This window comes from Sylvia atricapilla, chromosome 21, assembly GCF_009819655.1.
Source record: "Sylvia atricapilla isolate bSylAtr1 chromosome 21, bSylAtr1.pri, whole genome shotgun sequence".
NCBI lineage: Eukaryota > Metazoa > Chordata > Aves > Passeriformes > Sylviidae > Sylvia > Sylvia atricapilla.
In genome coordinates, this window is record NC_089160.1 from 2,307,969 (window position 1) to 2,327,924 (window position 19,956).

At 48.2% G+C, this 19,956-nt stretch overlaps 2 protein-coding genes and 1 long non-coding RNA gene across 8 annotated transcripts in view; 1 reads left to right on the forward strand and 2 right to left on the reverse strand.

The window, feature by feature from the left end:
• Positions 1 to 331: 331 nt before the first annotated feature.
• FGF16 (fibroblast growth factor 16) lies at positions 332 to 11,615 on the forward strand. Its single transcript, XM_066333925.1, has 3 exons — positions 332 to 673; positions 6,914 to 7,017; positions 10,597 to 11,615. The coding sequence occupies exons 1-3, from the start codon at positions 397 to 399 to the stop codon at positions 10,840 to 10,842; spliced, it is 627 nt and encodes a 208-aa protein (XP_066190022.1). The 5' UTR covers positions 332 to 396; the 3' UTR covers positions 10,843 to 11,615.
• Positions 8,850 to 16,187, reverse strand: LOC136370487 (uncharacterized). 3 transcript variants are annotated; one of them, XR_010745190.1, is made up of 5 exons: positions 16,069 to 16,187; positions 14,749 to 14,905; positions 14,401 to 14,599; positions 11,732 to 13,110; positions 8,850 to 10,503 (listed from the first exon to the last, which is right to left on the reverse strand). It is a non-coding gene; the product is annotated as an uncharacterized lncRNA (long non-coding RNA). The 3 variants fall into 3 exon arrangements; XR_010745188.1 differs by lacking the exon at positions 8,850 to 10,503 and having other exon boundaries at positions 11,456 to 11,833; positions 11,934 to 13,110; XR_010745189.1 differs by lacking the exon at positions 8,850 to 10,503 and adding an exon at positions 11,456 to 11,550.
• A 168-nt stretch (positions 16,188 to 16,355) lies between these two features.
• The window catches only part of ATRX (ATRX chromatin remodeler), a 66,913-nt gene continuing 63,312 nt past the window's right edge, over positions 16,356 to 19,956 (reverse strand). For all 4 annotated transcript variants that reach the window (XM_066333922.1, XM_066333921.1, XM_066333924.1 and 1 more), the window contains one exon: positions 16,356 to 19,220. In XM_066333922.1, coding sequence (XP_066190019.1) covers positions 18,942 to 19,220 — 279 coding nt within the window. In that variant the 3' untranslated portion in view covers positions 16,356 to 18,941. The remainder of the gene's footprint in view (positions 19,221 to 19,956) is intronic.

Genomic DNA, 19,956 nt, shown 5'->3' on the forward strand with positions numbered 1-19,956 from the left:
CTCACTGCGATGTGTAGCTTTTTCCTGCCATTTTTTTTTTTTCATAATAAAAGAGGGAGTGAAGCGGGACTTTTTTTTTTTTTTTTAAGAAAAAAAAAAGCCAAATGGATCAGAGAAGGGGGGTGGGGGGGGGGGGGGGGGGGGAGGGAAGCAATAGCCAAAGGGGATGCCAGTGAGGTGTGGCTTGCATTTAAATATCCAATATGTCAATGTAAGGGGAGTGTGTACGTATATAAAGTGCAGTTCGCATCCGACGGCGGGACACTGGATCCAGCGATGGGAGGCGCGGGCGGCGCGGGGCCGGGCCGGGGCCGGCAGCGCGGGGCCGGGCGGCCGCAGCCCGCGCTCTGAGCGGCCGCTCTGCCCGCGCCCCCGGGGCCGCTCCGCTCCGCGCCCATGGCCGAGGTGGGCGGCTTCCTGGGCGCGCTGGACCCCGACCTGCACGGCTTCCCCCCCGCGCTGGGCGCCGGGCTGCCCCTCGCCGACTCCCCCGGCTTCCTCAACGAGCGCCTGGGGCAGATCGAGGGGCGGCTGCAGCGGGGTTCCCCCACCGACTTCGCTCACCTCAAGGGCATCCTGCGACGGCGGCAGCTCTACTGCCGCACCGGCTTCCACCTGGAGATCTTCCCCAACGGCACGGTGCAGGGCACCCGGCAGGACCACAGCCGCTTCGGTAAGGGGCCGGGGGGGTGCCCGGCCGGGCCGGGAGCAGGTGCCCCGCGCGCACAACTAATTACCCCGCTAATATAAATCATCCCGGGATGGATATAATTGGCCTCCTAAACAAATGCGCTCACTCCGCAGCAATGCGGGAGTTTTTATTTCCAATTTCCTACTCTCCCGGCGCTCAGCCTTTCTGCAGGTGCACTAAAACGTGCCTTCACAAAGGGGAAAAAAAGTTAAAAAAAAAATAATTAATTAAATAAAAGAGGACAGTGACCAGCTTTAGCTGTGCCTCTGAAGTTAGTGGTGAGGGGGGCAAAACAGAGACGTTCCTCATTGGAATTTCTTGGAAATTCCTAGGTTGGAAAAAGAAATTCCTCACTTTTTTTAGTAATTTCTTTTCTTTCTTTCTTTTTTAAAACTACTTCTTTCTGGCGTCTGCAGATATTTGCGAGCTGCTTTCTTTTCCATGCATGACTTTGATTAGAAGAGCGTCTCCCCAAAGCGGGCAGGGATCTGTTGGCTGGAGGAGTGTCAGGAGCTGGGTTTGGGAAGGTTGTTGGAAAGGAAAGGGGGAAGCTGAAGAGGGAAAGCACTTAGGAGATCCTGGAAAGAAAGAAGATGGAACAATAGGCAGAGCACCGTGGATTTACCTTGCTGCCCAGGATACAGCTGGAACACTGCAGTGCCTGTATCAGTGGCATACAAGAGCAGTGACCTCTAATGAGACTATATGTAATCTTCAAAAAATGCATCCCAAGCCACAGGCGAAAGAGTACAGTCAGTTTGAGCACAGTAAGAGAAATTGCCGCTACTCCAGCATCTAGTGCAGGTGTCTGTATAAGCTATCAACAAGTCCCGTGCCAGTGATCTCAGCTATGTTGTCAACAGGTTGCAAGATGTGCTCGCAAGACTTTTTATAGTTCTCAAGTGATTTAACTCCTCAGTGAAAGGAATTCTTTTTTTGCCATTACTTGTTCGCAGTTCTGATACTCTGGGAAGTGCTGCCGCTGCTATTGTTGGAGGTGTAAGGCAGGTTTTTGGAACAATTGGGGCAGCTTATCTTTCCATAAACACCAGGTGTGTGCATGGCATGTCCCTGCCTAAATCAACAAGAAAGTCATAACCCGCGGGTCAGAGTCAGGCACTAATATGCTCATGGGGCAAGCGTTCTTTAATTACCTCCTGAAAACACCCATCTTTTAACCTTTCATGCTGCAATACTCAGTGGGTTTCCACGTTCAAAGAGCTGAGAGCAAACCCATTGCATCTGGTTGGTTTTAGTTCAAGCTGCCACGTAGTGTTTCTAGTCTATCTGTTCTGTTTCCTTACCTTTGTAGAACTAAACAGCCAGTTTCGAATGGCAGCATTTGTCTCAGGTCCATTTTCTGTAAAGATTGAGTCAGACAAGTATATTTTTAAACTTGGAAAAAACATGTTAGACATGTTAAAACTTTTCATGGATTTTGCACGCTGAAGCTTAAGTCACACAGTGCTTTCAATAAATCGAAACATTGGCATTCCCTAAGTGTTTTAGCAGTCTGCATCCAGCTCCGTAAACTAGACCAGACTTCAGATATTACAGTTTTCTGCTTCAGGGTTTTCCCAGAGGCAGTGTAAAATAAATAGTTATTTGTTGTAATTGCAAGACAAAGCCCCAAAGGATTAGACTGGAATCCTTGCATTCAGATCAAGTTGGACTAAGCCTTGCTTCAGCAGAGACTCAAAGCAATAACGTATTGGCACACAGTATTCACCATCTGCGTTCAGTAGCCATGAATATTTAAATTCCAATGTTACTGGTATGGTTCGTATTAGAATGTCATGTATCAATGCATTCCTAAATTTTGCATGCAACAGTCAGAAAGAAATAACTTACAACAGGAATAGGCACCCTGAGCGATTCTGGGGACTCCAAAACTGTGGTGAGGGATGCAGAGGTAGATGATGGGCTCAGGGAAGGACTTTAAAGCTGCCTGAAGTCTTGAGGTATCTGGAGAAATACTCAGAAGTCCAGGATCAAGCCCATGTGGCTGGAAGGTGCCTGCTGGTACCATGAGGAGATAATTAAGGTGCTCCATGGATGGCTGCAGTGCCACAGCCCAGGCACGTGTCCAGCTGCAGGTGGGATGTAGGGTAGAACCAGATTTGGCATCCTCGTCTCTTAATTTGGAAGGGATTCAGGAATAGACAGGCAGTATCTGCACCCTCCCATACACAGCCATCCCAAAAGCTACCAGATGTGCAAGACATCCATATCTACCAGGGAGGAAAATAGCCAAAGCCCTGCTGATGCAGAACAGAGTCTCAAGGTCCCAACAGTGAGGGTTAAAAGAAGAGATTCTTTTGTACCACAGCATTTGGGGGTGTGACTGTAGGACACAGGGGAGGTATTGGCATCATCCACCCACACTGCCTGAGCAATCACAGGAGCTACTGCTGCTCATCTGTCAAGGACTGGAGCCTTCCTAAATCACACCTGTCTTCTGGAATGTGATATTTTATACTTGTAAAAACACAGATTCTTGAAAGAACAATGGAGTGCGGCTTATTTTTCCTGCAGGGGCTTTAATACAAAATGTGGAAAAGCCCTCTTAAGTTTGCTGGAAGCAATCTCATTCTCATACTACAGAGATGCCCAAATTCACTCTCTGAACTGGCAGCTCTGGCAAGGTCACCCCCAAAAGAATAAACTGTTTTCCAAAACATAGCTCTCTCTTTCTGCATCTGCTCAGAACCTTCCTCTACAAAGAAACTAAGGACAATCAAAATCTGGAGGGGGTCTGGACTGACATTAGCACCCCTAAGGCAATCCTTCTCAGAATGAAACAGAAATTTGCCAGGAAAATCGCTGCCAGGAGGAACTGCACCTTTTCTGCCTCACATCTCTTTTAAGCAGCATTAAACAAATGAACCCAATGATGCTACTCACTGCAGTGGAGGAGGGAAAGAGGCCTTGAGGTTGCACTGCAGATGAATAAAGGCAGAAAACAAAACTTCTAGGGTACAAACCTGCCCATGGATCTGTTACAGACTCCTAGAGAAGCTGCTGAGACCTCCAGAGAAAGTTTGGCTGTAATTTTGACATTCAGCCCATAGTGCACCTGTTGCTGAACAGTTGTCGAGGTTTTTAGCCGAAGCTTTAGGTTTGTGGCCATTAATACAACATCTGATGTTTCTGTACCTCGGCTCCTGAATACAGTCATGTAAGAAGAGACAGGTGCAGGGGGCTGAATTGTTCTTTCAGGGATGGTTTAGAGTAAGGCGAGAGTGTGTGGGTCTGGCCATGGCAAAGCTCAGGAGATTATCCAGTGCTTTGGTGGTAAATGAATCCAGTCAGAGTCTTAGTCGAATCTCTCCAAGTCTTATCTGGAAAGACTCAAGGAACAAAGAGAATGAATAATCAAAGTGAGGGGAAAAAAGAGGCGAGTCCCGGGGGAGAGAAAAAAAGAAAGCAAAAGAAAAAAACAAAAGCATGTTCTACCACAAAAACACACCGCTACAATTGGAAAGAGAATTCTTGAGCTGGCCCCAGTGGCCACTCCCTGTGCTGCTGGAGATCAGATGTACGAAGCTGCAATTTTGTCTAGAATTGGAGTGAGTTAAGGACAGGATGGATATCCGCCCACATATTTTCAGCCTTCACTCTGTCTCCTGACTTTTGTGAGCTCAAGTTACGTTCTTAATGCTCTTTCAACGTAGTCATCCTCCATGCATGTCTCCAAGTGCTGCTCAGAGATGAGAAAAGGGGAATACTACAAGGGATCTTGTCAGGAGAGATTGTCATGGGCACACCTTGGAAGAAATTTCATTTGCAAAACCCATATCTACCCAACCTGCACCAGCTGAGGGATGTCTCATTCTTGCTCAGAGAGGGAAGATGCTGATGCTGCTCCTGGCTTGGTCCTTCCTAGGTCTTTGGAGACCTAGATTCATGTACCTCATACAGAGCATGCCTGTGGGCATATACAAGAACAGATCTGGGTTGCCCTGCCTTAGACATCCCTCAGTTTCTCAACAGAACCAGCAATATTTTCCTGCTTCCCAGAAGTGACAGGAGACAAAAATAGTGCTGATGCTGAGGACTGTGTCTATACCCTCATGAAGGTCCCTCTACAATTCTCCAGTTACCTGATATATTTCACTTGAATATTCCCTTGTCTCCAGGCCAGGAAAGACTTCCTCATTCCTGGATGTATCTCTGTACTCCTGCTTTAGTTTTTACACTCCCTATAGTTGTCCATCTTCCCTCACTCCCTCCTTTTCAAAGAGTGGCTCTGCTAATTTCTGGTCTGCGGATGGGAAAAAGCACTCAGCAGTTCAGTAACTCCCTTGTGTCAGAACTGGTGGATAGTGAAGGGAGGAAACCACCCCTCATCCTGCACCTCTCTCCTCCCTGTTTGGGATTCTTTTCAGCTAAGAAACCACAACAATTACCGAGAAGAGCAGAGCCAGGGTCTGTGTCTGTCTGGCTTGAAAAGGCTGCCTTCCCTGCCTGTTGCTGATGTTTCTGCAGGCAGGATGTGTCCCTGAGCCAGGATGTGTAGCTGGGCATATTTCAGCCTGTAAAATGTCTGCTCTATAGTCTGTCACACTATAAAGTGTGTTTTGTGGTGTTTGCTTCCCAGTTTGTCTCCAGGCCTTGCTGCTCCCAAGTCCATATTTCATGTCCCCTAGCCTCCACTGGTATCAGGAAGGGCTGGATTAGATGGACAGGCCCCAGAGCAGGCAGGGGAAAGGGAGGACAGAAGGTCTGATGGAAGGCAGGAATTCCTGCAGCCAGCTTAGCTGCCAGCACCTGATGATGAATGTGCGTTGCACAAAGTGGGTCAGGGGTGTCCGTCGCCGTCTGGGCTGTCCTATACTTAGGGAGTGCTGTGGTGTCATCTGAGAGTTGTCACATCCATGCCTCAGGCTGTGGGGTGACCCAGAGCTGTGGCTGCCACTGAAGTCAGCTGGCTCAGGTGGCAGCTTGTCACGTGGTGGCTCTAAACCAAGGCAATACTTTAGGAGGAGCTCTGGCAGGTAACCTGATCAGAGCATCAATTGCTCCAGGGCTGGAGCAATATGAGGGAGCTAGATCAGGAAAGCTGGAACCATGCTAAAGGTTAGAGCAACTTTCCCCTCCAGTCAATGGAGGCATGCAGTCATCAGATGAGATGAAGAAAACCCTCTACCTTCCGCCTCCCAGCTAATTAATCCATCACTGGACACTGGCAAAACTACCTGTGACCTCTACATAGGTAGTGTGTGAAATCCATAACGGCACAGTCTTACTGCTGCCTTCAGGAAGTGTTCCTGGGAAGTTTGAATGTTCCCACCACTTGTGGTGTTGGGTTAGGGGCCGTTGGTTTTTAAGTGCTTCACCAAAGATTCTCCTGTTACAAGTCTTTTGAAACAGCTGTGGCTGTGGGGGTGCAGCAGCCAGACCCTGCTACTTCTTTCCAGAGGAAATGAGGCTGCCTCTCATTTTTAAAGTATCTGACACCATCATAGCAGGCTGCAGCCTGTGGGTAAAACATATTCTCTTGCAGGGCTGGGGATGGCTGGGACAGATGCTGCTGGACTGGGAAGAGGCTGGCAGGAGACTGGGACAGACAGCAGGACATAGGGGGCAGGAGGGGATTCTGGCAGTAACAGTGGCAGGGGCTGATGGAGAAAGGACTGGCAGTGCCATGGATCCGAAGGCTACAGAGGAAAATGCATTTTTACCTGTGTGCTTTGAAGCTGGAATTTTTCTCTATGGCTTGTATATACATTTTCAGTTGGCAAGTGTGCCACCGGAGTGCCAGGATGAAGATGGTCCTCACAGACACCTCTTCTTGTGCTTTTCACTTCTTTTTACTGGCTTTAAAACCTTCAAAACTGACAATCATCTTATTCCAGAAGACAAAATCACACTTCTTTTGGTGAAGAATAAAACCCAGCATGGTAACAGCATTCTGACATTGCTAATGGCCAGACCCAAGTTTCTACATCTGTCTTCTTGGTGATAATTATGAAAAAAATCCAAACTCAAACCAACAAAACCTTGCAAAGCTTTTCTCATTAGCTAAGATAATCCCTCTTGGGCAACTCAAATTCACAATGCTGGGGAGAAGCCCAGACTGGAAATGAGAAGATTGCACGCAGATGGGACTATAGAGTTAAAACCGTATTGTTGCTGGGAATGGCTGGTTAGTTTTCCTTGCTGGAGCCTGAGATGTTGGGTTTTTTCCTCTGTATGATTTGCAGTTCTTTTCTTTTTTAGGGATCTTGGAGTTTATTAGCCTGGCAGTGGGGCTGGTGAGCATCCGTGGGGTGGACTCTGGACTCTACCTCGGCATGAATGAGAGAGGCGAGCTCTATGGGTCGGTAAGTTCAGCCTGGGCTGATTCCCCCTGTCCCACAGCCAGCACTGTGGCCTCAGCTGTGTCACAAGCTGCTCTGTCACAGGCCCCCCACGTCCTTGGGCTGCCACTGATTTCCGTCCTATCTTTGATGCCACTGCTGTTTTAATATAAATTATATATAGGAAATCGGGTTTGAGGGAGGATTCATTCCCACTGTGAGAGCCCACAGTGGTGCTCAGCCCCCAGACATCACACTGAGGTTTTGCCTTTCAGAAATGGTCTGGCAATGGCCAGGTAAAGGCAGGAGAACATTTAGCATAAAGCCAGGAACTGTTTATGTGTTTTCACAGCCTGAGTAACACATCAGTTGTATTCTCCTTGTGGTCAGGTCTGCACCTATCTGGAGGTCCTGTCTTGGTATTGTGACTCTTTAACCAACAGAAGCTGAAATTGTGGCTTGACTGTTATTGTAAAATTCCCTGTAACTCCTTTTAGGAGTTTAGGGCTGCTGCTTGTGATTTCCTAGAAGTGCCCTTTCCAGGCTAAAATTCTCCATGTTTTGACTAAAAACCCCAAGTGTAAACTCGTTAAGTGTTATGACTTACAGTCAAAATACCAGGTCTTAACAGCTGGGCAGAGGTGCTTCCTCCAGGTTAATTTAACTCAATTCCTAATTATTTAGTTCAATTAAGGGTGGATCACAGTAAAAATAAAATGAAATAAAGTAAACCAGTTTTAAGCCAAAGCAGAAGGCAGCACTTCCTCTTACCATCAGATAAGCCTCAGTGTACAAGTTAAAACTCATGTACCCTGCATACACAGAAGCTGTTAGAAAACCTTTGATTAGCAAACAGTTTAGCTCATTTTAGCTCATTTTTCCTTGTCCCATTTCCACCTGAGACTGCCACAGACCCTTCCACCATTTGAGACACAGTTGCTGATGTTTATATGAGATAGTTGCCCAGAGAGGCTGTGGCTGCCCCATCACTGCAAGCGTCCAAAGCCAGACTGGATGGAGATTGGAGTAACGTGGGATAGGGGAAGGTTTCTCTGTTAAGGTCCCTTCCAACCCAAACTACTCCGTGATTCTCTGATCATCAATACTGCATGCAGCAATAACTTCTTTTCCCACCTCATTTCAGCAACAGCTTCTACCCTGCACAGCAGTTAAATGCAGAGACAGTGGTTAAATTAAAAACGTGCAAAAGAGAAAAAAGAAAAATCAGCAGGATTCCATAAAACACAAAATCTCCTGAAGCACAAGTCAGAAAGCAGGGCTGCAGCAGCACCTCTCCTGTCAAACTCTAAGGCTGCTCAGCAGCTCCTGGAGTTGCAGCTTTCACTTGTGCCTGCTGGAGAACATGAGCCCATGTATCCCCCCTCTTTGCCTTCAAACCCTGCAGCTCTGATTGTGAGTCGAGTTTCATGATGGGTTAATTAAATTCTAGAGCCCCTGTTCATGTTACAACACAGAAACAAAAGCAGGGTAACATTTTACAGCACTGAATCTGGAAACAGAATTGACCTGAGGACAGTTGTGGGAGCTGTCCCTGCCCACGGCAGGGGGTTGTAATGAGGTGATCTTTAAGGTTGTTTCCAACCCAAACCGTTCTTGTGCACCAGGCAGGACGCTGCAGGGACACACTCAGAGGGCTGCTCCAAACTGTGCCGGCGTCACGAGCCAGGTCCCCAAATAACCCTGGAGTTTTAAAATCTGGGACACGTGGGTTGTACAATGATGGCTTTTGGAACTCAAAAGCCACTACAGTATTCTTAATTAAAGGTCCATAAAACAGCGCCTGACAACAGCATTAGCATTACAATGGTATTTTGGGAGATCACAGTACAGCGGTATTTTTAAATTTTCAGCAAGTTTATTGCTTCTCTCTGTGCCAATTTTGCCTGATGCCTGTGTTGATGCAGCCAGAGCCAGCCATCCCCACAGCGACACGTGGAGTCCCCTCGGGACACAAGAGCTTTTCCGCCTGTCCCTGCTGACCTCGTGCCAGCATTTCTGTAAAGCTTCCCAGGGATTTCAGAAATGCCACTAATACTTAGGGCAGCAAAAGTCGTGGGCAGCACCTTGCCTGCTGCCTGTGTGGTGTCAGGTTCAGTGGGGACATCCCAGGGCTTGGAAGGGAATAAATCACACCCTGCAGAGTCACCCCAGACTCGCCAAACATTTTCCACGAACGCTGTACTCAAACTGCCCAGTGCAGCACGGGGGAATGGGGGCAAAGCAACAGCCAGAGTTCAGCCAGTCATCAGGTTCCAACATATTCCAAGGAGGTGGCATCCGAGAGGAGGGAAAAAACCCAGCCTGTATTTATTGACAGATCTGGGAAGAGAAGCCTGCGGTTCCCTGGGTCTCAGATGGCCGAGGCTGTGGCCTAGGACTTTTGGAGGGCTCACAACTCACCTCAGGCTTTATTTAATTAGCAGCAAAACATTGAAAACAGGTTCTGAGCACAGGTGAGCTCCTGGATTGTATTACAAAACACATCTACTGCAGGCAGTAACATTTACTGAGCACTCCGTGTGCCTCAGAGGGGACACATTCCCTGCCCGGATAGTTTACAGTGGAGGGACAGTGGCTGTAATATTAGAGCACTCTACATTTGCAGACTGCCCTTCAGCTGAGAGGACTCCCAGTCCCCCTGGCAGTACCTTTGGGATGGGACGGGATGGCTGGACCCTCTGTGACAGCGCAGCAGGACTGGCAAAGCCACCTGTGTCCTCGTGGGGCAGAGGGACAGCCTTGTTCCCTACTGCAGCCGGGCACATCCCTGTAGCTGGCACATGGAGATGGGAGGAAGAGGGAAGGAGCCCTGGACTTGAATGAAAAGTCCACCATCAAGCAGCCTCTGCCAAGAGCCCCCAGCTGTAAGGGCTGGATGGAAAGGCTGGCTGTTCTGTGGTGACACCAGTGCCATCATGGGATGCACCAGCTGCACACCCTCATCACATCACCTATCACCACTCTAAATCTTTCCTGGGGTGTGACGTCCCATGTCCCTCTGGGTCTTGTTACAGCCTCCCATCACAGCTCACTGGCACTCCAGGAGGTGAAACCCTGGGCAATGCTTTCATTCCCATCAGTGCATCCAACTCTGTGCCCTGAACTTCCAAACCACTGCTTGCTCCTGTTTTCCTCTTTACACCCTCCAGATGTGCTGCTTCTTCTCTCACCCAAACGAGGGAATTTAGGGTGTGTGGTACCTTGGAGGGGGCTGCCAGGGGAACATGTCCCTGCCTGGTGGCACGACCACCCCAGCAAGCTCAAACGCACACCTGGACAGGTTTGGAGCTCTGCTGTGTGCCTGTCTGATTTATTCATGGACTGCCTTTGCAAAATTCACACCCACCTTCTCCTGCTTTTGTCTCCTTCCTCCTCCAACTCCAGAGATCCTTGGGTCTTGACTTGTGCCCTTTTCCACCTCTCACCCAGGGAAAGCATCCCCGCAATCCTCATCCTCAGGGGAACCAGTAGAAGGCGGCTGGGAAAACACTAGAAAAACAAAGTAAGGAAAGGGTGACAGTGTGTTTTCTAAGTGTTTGACACGAGTGTCTCTTTGTTCCCCTGCTGCGCTGCCCACGGCAGAAGAAGCTGACCCGGGAGTGCGTTTTCCGCGAGCAGTTTGAGGAGAACTGGTACAACACGTACGCCTCGACGCTGTACAAACACCCCGACTCCGAGCGCCAGTACTACGTGGCCCTCAACAAGGACGGCTCCCCCCGCGAGGGGTACAGGACTAAGAGACACCAGAAATTCACCCACTTCTTACCCCGGCCTGTGGACCCTGCCAAAATCCCTGCCATGTACAGAGACCTCTTCCACTACAGGTGATGGTTCCTGCAGTGTCGGTGTACATACTCGGGCTCCCAAGCTTTTTCCCAGAGCACTCTATTAATAGTCATTCCATCATTCCTGTAAGAGTAGATGACCTAGGGAAGCACTTACATTGAATTCAGACACTGCTGTTCCTCCTTGTTTCCAGTGTATATCAAACCTGGGTTATTTATGGGGTGGGGGTAGGGGAAGGGAGGGAACCCTACATTTAATCTTCCATTTTCTTTCACTTTCGTTACCCGGTTGCTACAAGAGAGGCTGAATATTCAATGTTACGGTTGCTTAAAGGAATGAGCAGGTGAGCAAACCTGATCACTGGGGAAAATAAAGCCCCAAAACAACTTAAAAATGAAGAGAAGAAAAGAAAACAAAGACCGCAGAACTGCTGCAGATGCTGCTGCTGAGCTGGGATAGCTCCCTGCTAAGGAAAATCCTTTGAGTGGTGCCCTGCTAAAGCAGCCCGGGAGTTTGCTACATGGATGATGCTCCATGGACTGGTCCTGATTTGTGGGGTTCTTCCTGCTGTTGGGGTGGGAATGGGGTGAGGAACATTATTCAGATGTAAGCATGGATACTGTGCATAAGGACAAAACTATTTATAAAATGTATATGATATTTATTTTATATATTTATTTATTTCAAAATAATTTTATTTTTAATGAGAGATGCTATGACCGGATTTTCATCAGGAAGAATAAGGTCCTACTGAAACAGGAAAAAAAAAATGAGTTTTAAGAGCTTATCGGCAATAAAATTGTCTTTATATTGTAGATTTCTTGCTAGCCCTTTTTTTTTGGCACTCTTCAACAACTAACCCAGTATTTCCCCAGCAATATGAACAATAAATCCACCTCTAAAAGGGCTTTGTGCAGTAAAGATCAATTACCTAAGGCCTGAACTCCTGCAGGAAGATGACATCAAACCACAGGTCTGGGAAGCACCAGCTCGGTCTCCCTGGGGTGTGAGGCATCCCTGTGGATTTACTGTTCTGCCCAAAACCAAGAGGACAAATATTTGGAGCACCTGCTCTGTTTTGGATGGACCCATCAGTCCTGCAATGAAACCAGCACATCTTGCACGAGATTTACCTGCAGCACCATGAAAAATCCGTGGAGAAATAGGAATCAATGACAGCAATTCTAAACGCCCTCACTTTTAGGCAATTACCATGGATGAGGATCATCCCTGCAGGCAGTGCTCTGATGTTCATGGCCGTGTGGCATTTTCCTCTGCAGAAGCTGCCTGGTCCCACAGTCCTGTCACCTTTCCTCTGCCTCCAGCTGGGCTCAGCAAACCTGATGACATTTGGCAGCCCTGAGCCAGCCCCATATTCCCAGCTGGTGCCCAGCAGTGCCAGGAAGCCACAGCCCTCCTCCAGTCAGGGCAGGGACACTCATGGGGGAGCCTTGGCTGTGCCAGCACAGGCCCTTAAGTGACACTTGTCCCACATATCTGCCCTCGCTGCCGGCTTGGGATGTCACAGACCTGCAGGGAAAGCTTCCAGCAATGATGCCAGTTCATGTTCTGTCCCCTGTGAGCAGAGAGGGATTTCAGCACGGGCTGGGAGCAGGAGTGTGTGGTTGCAGAGGCACAGGCCCTTTGCAGCACGAGGAGAGGCTGACAGCAAACAGGGTCCTCTGGAGTGTGCAAAAACCTGAACGACGACAGCTGTGGTGGCTCTGGGTTTTTTTCTTTATCACAACTGCTTTGTCCACAGTGTTGTTTCTTAACCTCCTCCTTGCAAAACAGTCACGGTAAAACCTCAGCTCCTTCATCTTCAGCCTGTGAATTCCCAGGACATTTTCACTGACCTAGAGATGATCCACACCAGCTTCTTCATGAGCTACATCCCTAATGGAGCAGCAGCCCCAGAGCCCAGCTCTGCTCCCGACTGTTTCTCGCCCTCTCTGCCACCTCCTCTGTCCCTGCCACGTCCCTTCGCTGTCCCAGCGGGTCCAGCAGCCACCAGACGACAGGCTGGGGTTGGCAGTGAGGAGATTACAGGAGCTTTACCTTCAATGATCCAGACATGAAGGAATTTAATCCCGTGTTTGAAATAAAAAGAGTTTATTTAGCTTCTTCCTCTGAGTCACTGCCGAAACATCTCATCCCCGGCTGCTGTGTTGGGAGCTCCATCGCTCACGAGACGCGTCCTCAGGTGCACTTTTGACCTTCCCCTGCACGAAGGGGAAATCCCTCAGCCCTGGAGCCTCACTCTGCCCCCTGGGATGATCCTGCTCCTTCCAGCCAGAGCTTTCCGTTGTGCTTGAAGAGAAATCTGGTGGTTAAGATCCTGCTCCTTTTCAAAATAAAGGTCAAAACCTGATCTCAGCAATGCCAGGTACATTTTTTACCAACTCCAAAGGGAGATGATTTGGCCCGTGGGGGCAACACTGGACTTGTTCTGATACCAAACTCAAAGAGCTGCTGCAGCAGAGCCTCCTGCCAGAAAGGGACACACAGGTACCAGGGATGCTGTAAAACACCTTTTCAGGATCTGGGTTCAGAAAACTCATACTTGCAAAAAGCAAAACCCACAAAGAATTTACTGGAAACTCCTTGGTAAAGGCAGGTGTCCTGTGCTATGTGGGGCATTCATTAAATGGAGAATCCCACCCAAATGGTTCTTTCACAGGAATTTACTTTGTTTGGTTCTGCTTCAAGAAAGCAGCTGAAGATGTGAGTGACCTGAGTGAGCTGGGAGCTGAACAGCAGCAGAGGGAGCCAGCACAGACATGGGGTGCATCTTGAGTGGCACAGGAGTGGGCTGTGATGCACGGTGGGTTTGTGTGAACACTCACCTCCTCGCCCCATCCCACCCCCTTGGTCCAGCTGTTACCCCACCTGAAGATGCCAACTGCTCCTTCAGCTTGGAGGTGTTACAGCAAAGTTTGAGAGGAAAATATGTTTGGGTTGCTTCAAGCTAACAGAATCTTCAAAGTAAGCAAAAGGACTGACTTGGGGCCTCAGCTGATGTAGATTCCACAGGATTCAAAGTCAAAACAGCCAACTGGAAAACTTCTCTCAAAGGGGAGGCAAAGGCTGGTGCAGGGGGTGGCTGTGATCCCCAGAAACCCCTGTGGCCCTGACCCCAGAGCTGTTCTACACACAAGGCTGGGTCTGGAAACACCACAGCAAATGGGACAAAAGGCATCGCTTCAACCCTTCTCCTGGCTGAGCGGGGAGGGTCTGTCCTGTAGGAAACATTATCCTGGGACAGCTGTGCAGAGCAGGAGGGGGAGGCTCCAGCACAGAGGTGGGAAAGTGCTGGAGTCTCACTGTGGAGGGCGCAGAAACAGGGGAGCTGCCTGCGAGAGGCCAACCTGGAGCCAAGCACAGCAGTGCCTTTCTCCCTGGCTTTGGTTCAATACCCAGGGCACAGGGGTGGATTGGGTGGATTGTCTGGAGATTGACATAAAAGTGGCAACATCCACACACCCTCAGGGACATCCCCATGGAGACCCTGCTGCCTGTGGGGAGCTCCTCTGGGTGGAATGTGTGGCTTGGGGTGCCTTTGCCCTAGGAGGAAAAGGAGAGGAGGCCCCAAAGACTCACCTCCTGTGGAGAGAGCGATGGAGAGCCCAAAACTGCAGAGGGAATCCAGAAACTCAGAAGAAATCCAGAAAATCCAGAAACTGGTGGAAGGCAATGAAGGTGTGCTGCTGTTGTCCCAGCTGGCTGGACACCCAGAGAGATGTGCTGCCTGCTGCCAGACTGAGATGTTCCTGGAAGAGCAGCCAGGGATGGAGCATTCCTGAAGGAGAAAGGCTGAAGCTCACATCCATGTGGAGACAAAGACATCTGCATCCCTTGGGACAGCACTGATTATTGCTTTTTCCAAAACAACTGCCCCAGGTCTGCTGAATCCTCATCATGGAGAACACCAAAGGTGTCACCTCCTACCTGTGCTGGGTTTGAGCAGGGGCCCTGGGAAGTGAATTCCAAGGATTCTCTGGCTCTTCCCTCGCTGTGCCAGGAGGTATCTGGCACTGAGATGCCACCGAGCAGGGCAGGTCACCACACCAGACGTGGCCAGGGCACGTGTCCTCCACTGCTGCTGCTGCTCATGGGCAAGAACCCAGGGAAATGAGCAACTCAGTGCAACTGAATCCCTAAAGCAGCTGTCGTGGCCGGAGCAGGCTTTGAGCAGCGCCTCAGGTATCAGTTTTATCTCATTGTCAAGCAGTTTCTGTGCACGCCAGAGGCCGGGGTGGTGTTTGAGATCAGACCTTGGAGTGGCTGAGCACAGACCCAAGAGGGGTGACCCCACCTTCCCTGAGCCCCTGCCCTTCTCCAGGGCAGTGTCCCCACTCAGGCCACAGCCCCTTCCCAACCCTCTCCTGCAGTGACCCCCAATCTCCTCCCTGGGGAAAGCAGGAACAGGAGCTGTGGCTGGATGAAAGAGTCACAGTTTGAACTCATCCCAGCCACACACGGCGGGGCAGGAGCTTCTCCAGACCCTTCCCAGCAGCACAGCTTTGCCACATGTGGAATTCTGCTGGTGCTCCAGGCCTCATGCCCAGGGTGGGTTCACCAGCACAGAGGGTGCACAGGGGGTTATTTGACACCTGAGCAGGTCTGGGAAGTTCAGACACCACGTGATTACTGGTGCTCGTGCTGCAACACCAGCATTTTTCCAGACTCCTCCAGCTGGGAACGTTTAGGACATTTGGCTTTCCATAAACATTGAAAATCTATCCAACTTCAAAACTCTTTTTTTGCTTGAACTGATGAATTTAGTTTTATTTACTGTGTGCAGAGTGGTTCTGCTTTTAAGATAAAGGCAAAAGCTGCTCAGGCTGGGCACAGCTGACACAGCAACAGGGCTGGTCAGTGTTGGGACACCTCAGCACTACATTCTGGACACGGGACTCATCCCAGGACACTTCCCAGCCCAGCACAGCCACCTCCAGCCTGAGCTCCCGCCGCCCTCCATCAGTGTTCAGCCAAGTTAAAAGTCACAGGGATATTTAAAACCACGCTGCCCACAGGGCCCCTTGGAGCACAACTCCAATATTTCCACCTCAGACACCATTTCCACCTCCCTGAGCTTTACCAGGAACAGCTGTGCCCTGAGCACTGCCAGGGAGCGAGCAGAGGGCAGCTTTAAACACAATTGTTACACTTTTCTTTGCATAGGAAAGGGGGTGTTTTGCCCAACAGGTGGGGTTTAATAACTAAGGAAGGGAGAAGTACAACTACAAGGGTAAAATACGGCAGTACCTTATTCTGATGTGACTACGTAGAACTTCACCTCGCTTTTAACCATCTCACTGCTGGACAACTCATTTCACTTTTAACAGACAGATTGGCAGAAGCTCCTGTGAGTAACTTGAAAATCTGGACCACAGCTGTTTTCCTGAAATGAAACCAATGGCTATATCCACTAAAGTCACTGTAGAAAGTAGTAAGAGCTTCAGCTCACAGCAGAGTTTTCCAAAGACACATTCCCAGGCTGAATCCCTGGGGACTGAACACCAGGACTGTGAATGTAGCACAAGGCACGTTGATGTATTTTGGTCACTTTATTAAATGAGATATGAAATAGTTTAAGTTTCAACTACTAAAACAGCACTTTGAATGGTGAAAACACAGATAGTATATCGTCATACTTGAATGCTTCTTCTCTTTTAAAAACACATTTCCAGTCCTTATATATATTACAAAACAGCCTTATAGGAAGAGGGGACACCTTTTCTATAGTACTTAAGATATTTAATACAGAACTGAAAAGCCATCTAATAGAAACAAAGGCAAGTCTTCACAGCTGTATGATTTCAGCAGCCAAAGCTGGTTGAGGGACTGAAACATTACTATACAACTGGGACAAAACATATACAATATCACGATACTAAGCAAAAACGCTTTACATCCAAAGGAATAAACAGGTTACAAAATGTGGATAATTTAGCAGGCAAAACTGTATTACAAGCAACATTTTTGTTTGTCATCTTAAGCCTTTTTTATCTAGTTAAAACATCTAAAACAAATATAAAAAATGAGCCTTTTATTATCTTACTGATGTATGTTCTGTCTTTAAGTACTGGTTAAAGCCTGATGTTATACTCAAAGCACATTGTTATGCAGCTAAAATGTCGAGTGAGAAACGTAAGCCAAGTGGTCCAGGTTTTACTTCAATGCTTATCTCGGATTCCTTCTTGTGCATCAGTCTTCTGTTATCCATAGGTTTGTGTAGGATGAAATAAAATATGCCTTTCAATGTTGCCTAAAACTTCCACATTTAAGTCTTTGAGTTACTGTAAAACTCCATTTAACATTTCCAGGTTTGGTAGAACGTACTTCTCTTATTCACAACACGTAGGAATATCGGTGAGAGTTGCCCAGAGTACATTTGCCTTCAAATGTTTATCTCAACATCTCACTTTTGTCTCTTCTAGTGCCAACACGTCTGTCTTTGCTCCTTCCTCCAGATCAGAGTTAACTGTAGAGCTGGCAGAGCACTAGAACACACTGAGGGTCTTTTGTGGTATCTTGTCATCAAAGAATCCAAGACAGGAACTTGTCAGCTGGGTTTGCAGCAGCCCAACCAAGCTCTGTCCTCGTCACAAACCAAGTGTCAGTCACACACTGAAACACCACGGAACAGCTGCATGTTTAGATGCAAACACTTGTCCATTCAGGGCAAGAACTCAAACTCTTGCAAGAAACTTCCCAGAAACCAAAATGATTTTAGTTCATGCCAGCATCAGAAGAGTCCAGCACAATCTGGAGCCACGGCCTCCATCCGTCTCCAGAGCCCTGTGTTGTCCACACACCACTGCCTCCACGTTCCTGCCACTTACTTGTGCCCCCAGATTATCAATGGGGTTTTTTTTGGGGGGGTAAGAATCAACCAAACTCTATGCAAAGAAAAGCCCTATTTGTGTTTAATTAGAATTTCACAAGCACAACAAGTGTGGGCAAAGAGTGATAATGGTACAGAATAAACCCAAAATTCATCTCTGGTCTACATTTAAAAAAAACTCCAAAACAGAACAAAACCAAAATCAAACCAAGCTCTTTGTGTCCTAACCCATGTTTTCACACAACTGAAGCGAGGAGTGCATAACCACATCTCTATCAGTAAAGTCATTTCACGCTTCTGGCAGCTCTAGGAGTTGCTACAGCACTTACTCTGTATCGGTCTCCAATCAGCAATGGTTGTGCCACGTTAAAGGGGGTTCTCTGACAGGTTCTTTGACCCTGGCCACCATCACCATTTCCCCCCAAAGACAGGAACTGAATTGTGTGGGGCCGTCCCCCATTGCCGGCAATGGGAGGAGACAGTAGCACCAGCATGAGGGAGTTACCAAAAATGTGCTTTGTGCTGGACTCCACAGCGAGGGATCAGCCTGTGAGGGAAAAGCATCTCCCACTCCCAGATCATCAGCTGTTATCCCATCACATACAACTGAAAGTAACAAATGGCAGCAGACTGGGGAAGGCCCAGTCATGTTTAAGGCTGGATGCACAGTTCCCTGTGCCTCAGAAGATTCAGAGCAGTAGTAGTTACGAATATTGCACTCAGTTGTTTCAGAGAGTATTTTCAACTCCTGTTCCATTCAGCACAGATGACCCATGAAGGAAACAAGACTATTTCTGCAACAATGTTCCCACTAATAGAAAGAAATGGATAAGAGGAAAACTATCCCATAATTTGAGGAATCAACTCTTAATCAAGAACTCAGCTGTTTACAATTCACATATGTCAGACTGAACATACAGACCTGCAGTCCTTCCTAAGCTTCCCAAAGCTTTGCAGCCACGAAAAGCAAGTGTAGGAGTTTCGACAGGAAACCTGCGGAGATGCTACTGTAACGGGAGGACTTGTTTTCACTGAAAACAACTTGTTATCTCCTGTACTCAACATATGTAAGAAGATTCTAGGCAACATCACTGACAACAGGGAGAACATCGTGTCCTAGTTAAACAAAGCTGAAACACTAATATGGAACATGGTATTTAAGGGGAGCAACCAAACTATTCTTTTTAATTTTATTTTTTTTTTACAGTTGAGTTCTGTTAGGCCATTGATTCCTAAAAAAATAAAAGTTCTTTCTCTGATTTTAACAATCCTTTAGGCTTTTAGTGCAAAATCACATTGATTTCCCTTGGGAAGGCCCTGGACTTTTGCCTCTCATTGGGGGTGGTGCTCGTTGTAGGGGTGGTGGCTGCATCCCACCAGACACTGACTGATACATTCCTCTCACATCTATGGCTGTGTAGTTGGAAGGATTCATGATTAAATTTGGAGGCTTTGGCATCATGAGGTGGCCCATGGCTGCTTGCTGGTAGGACATCTGCTGCTGCTGCTGCTGGTTGTACTGCTGCTGGAGCCGCCTGTTCATCAGGATCCTCTGGACACAACTGATCAACTGTGGAGGGAAAGCAGAGCTGCCTGAGTGCACCACCCGTCCCCCTGCTCCCAGATCAGGTTCAGAGCTGGAATCAATTTGTTCGGGCCAGCGTGGCTGGGGGAAAAAGCCCCATTGTTATCACCATCCCTAATGTGATGGCATTCAGCAGCCCATTACTGGAGAAACCATTTAGTAACAGCGTTTAGGGCTCAGTTCTCAGGAAGACTTGGCTATTGTGTTGCAGGCAGCATTTAGGTGAGTTGCCATGGCAACATGTACTCTACTGTGAAATTATTCCCAGGTATAAGTTACATCATCATTTGTCAGGTACCATTCATCTTCCCTTTGAAAGTCCCGCCTGTGGACTGTCACTTTTTGTTTGCCTGAGAGAAAAACTCTTCCCTCTGACATCATCTGGGCAACTTTCTGATTCTGCAGAGTAATTTTAAGCTAAAACAACATTACCAACACTTTCTAAGATGTGTTTCTAAGTGGCTGGCCGAGCTCTGGGAATCAGATTTCTCTTTATGCCTTATGACCTCGCAGTAAAGCACTTCAGCTCAAAAACCCGGCGAGTGGCTTTTTATGAACTCCCATATCTCCCTCACTGAGGCCAAGCAATGAACTCCAGCACACTGCTGACCATCCTGTGAGGGATATTTACATGCATAAAGATTGTAGTTCAGGAGTGAACACACACACACAGGATCCTCATTCAAACACTGACAGTAGAGAAATAAATGTAGGACATTTT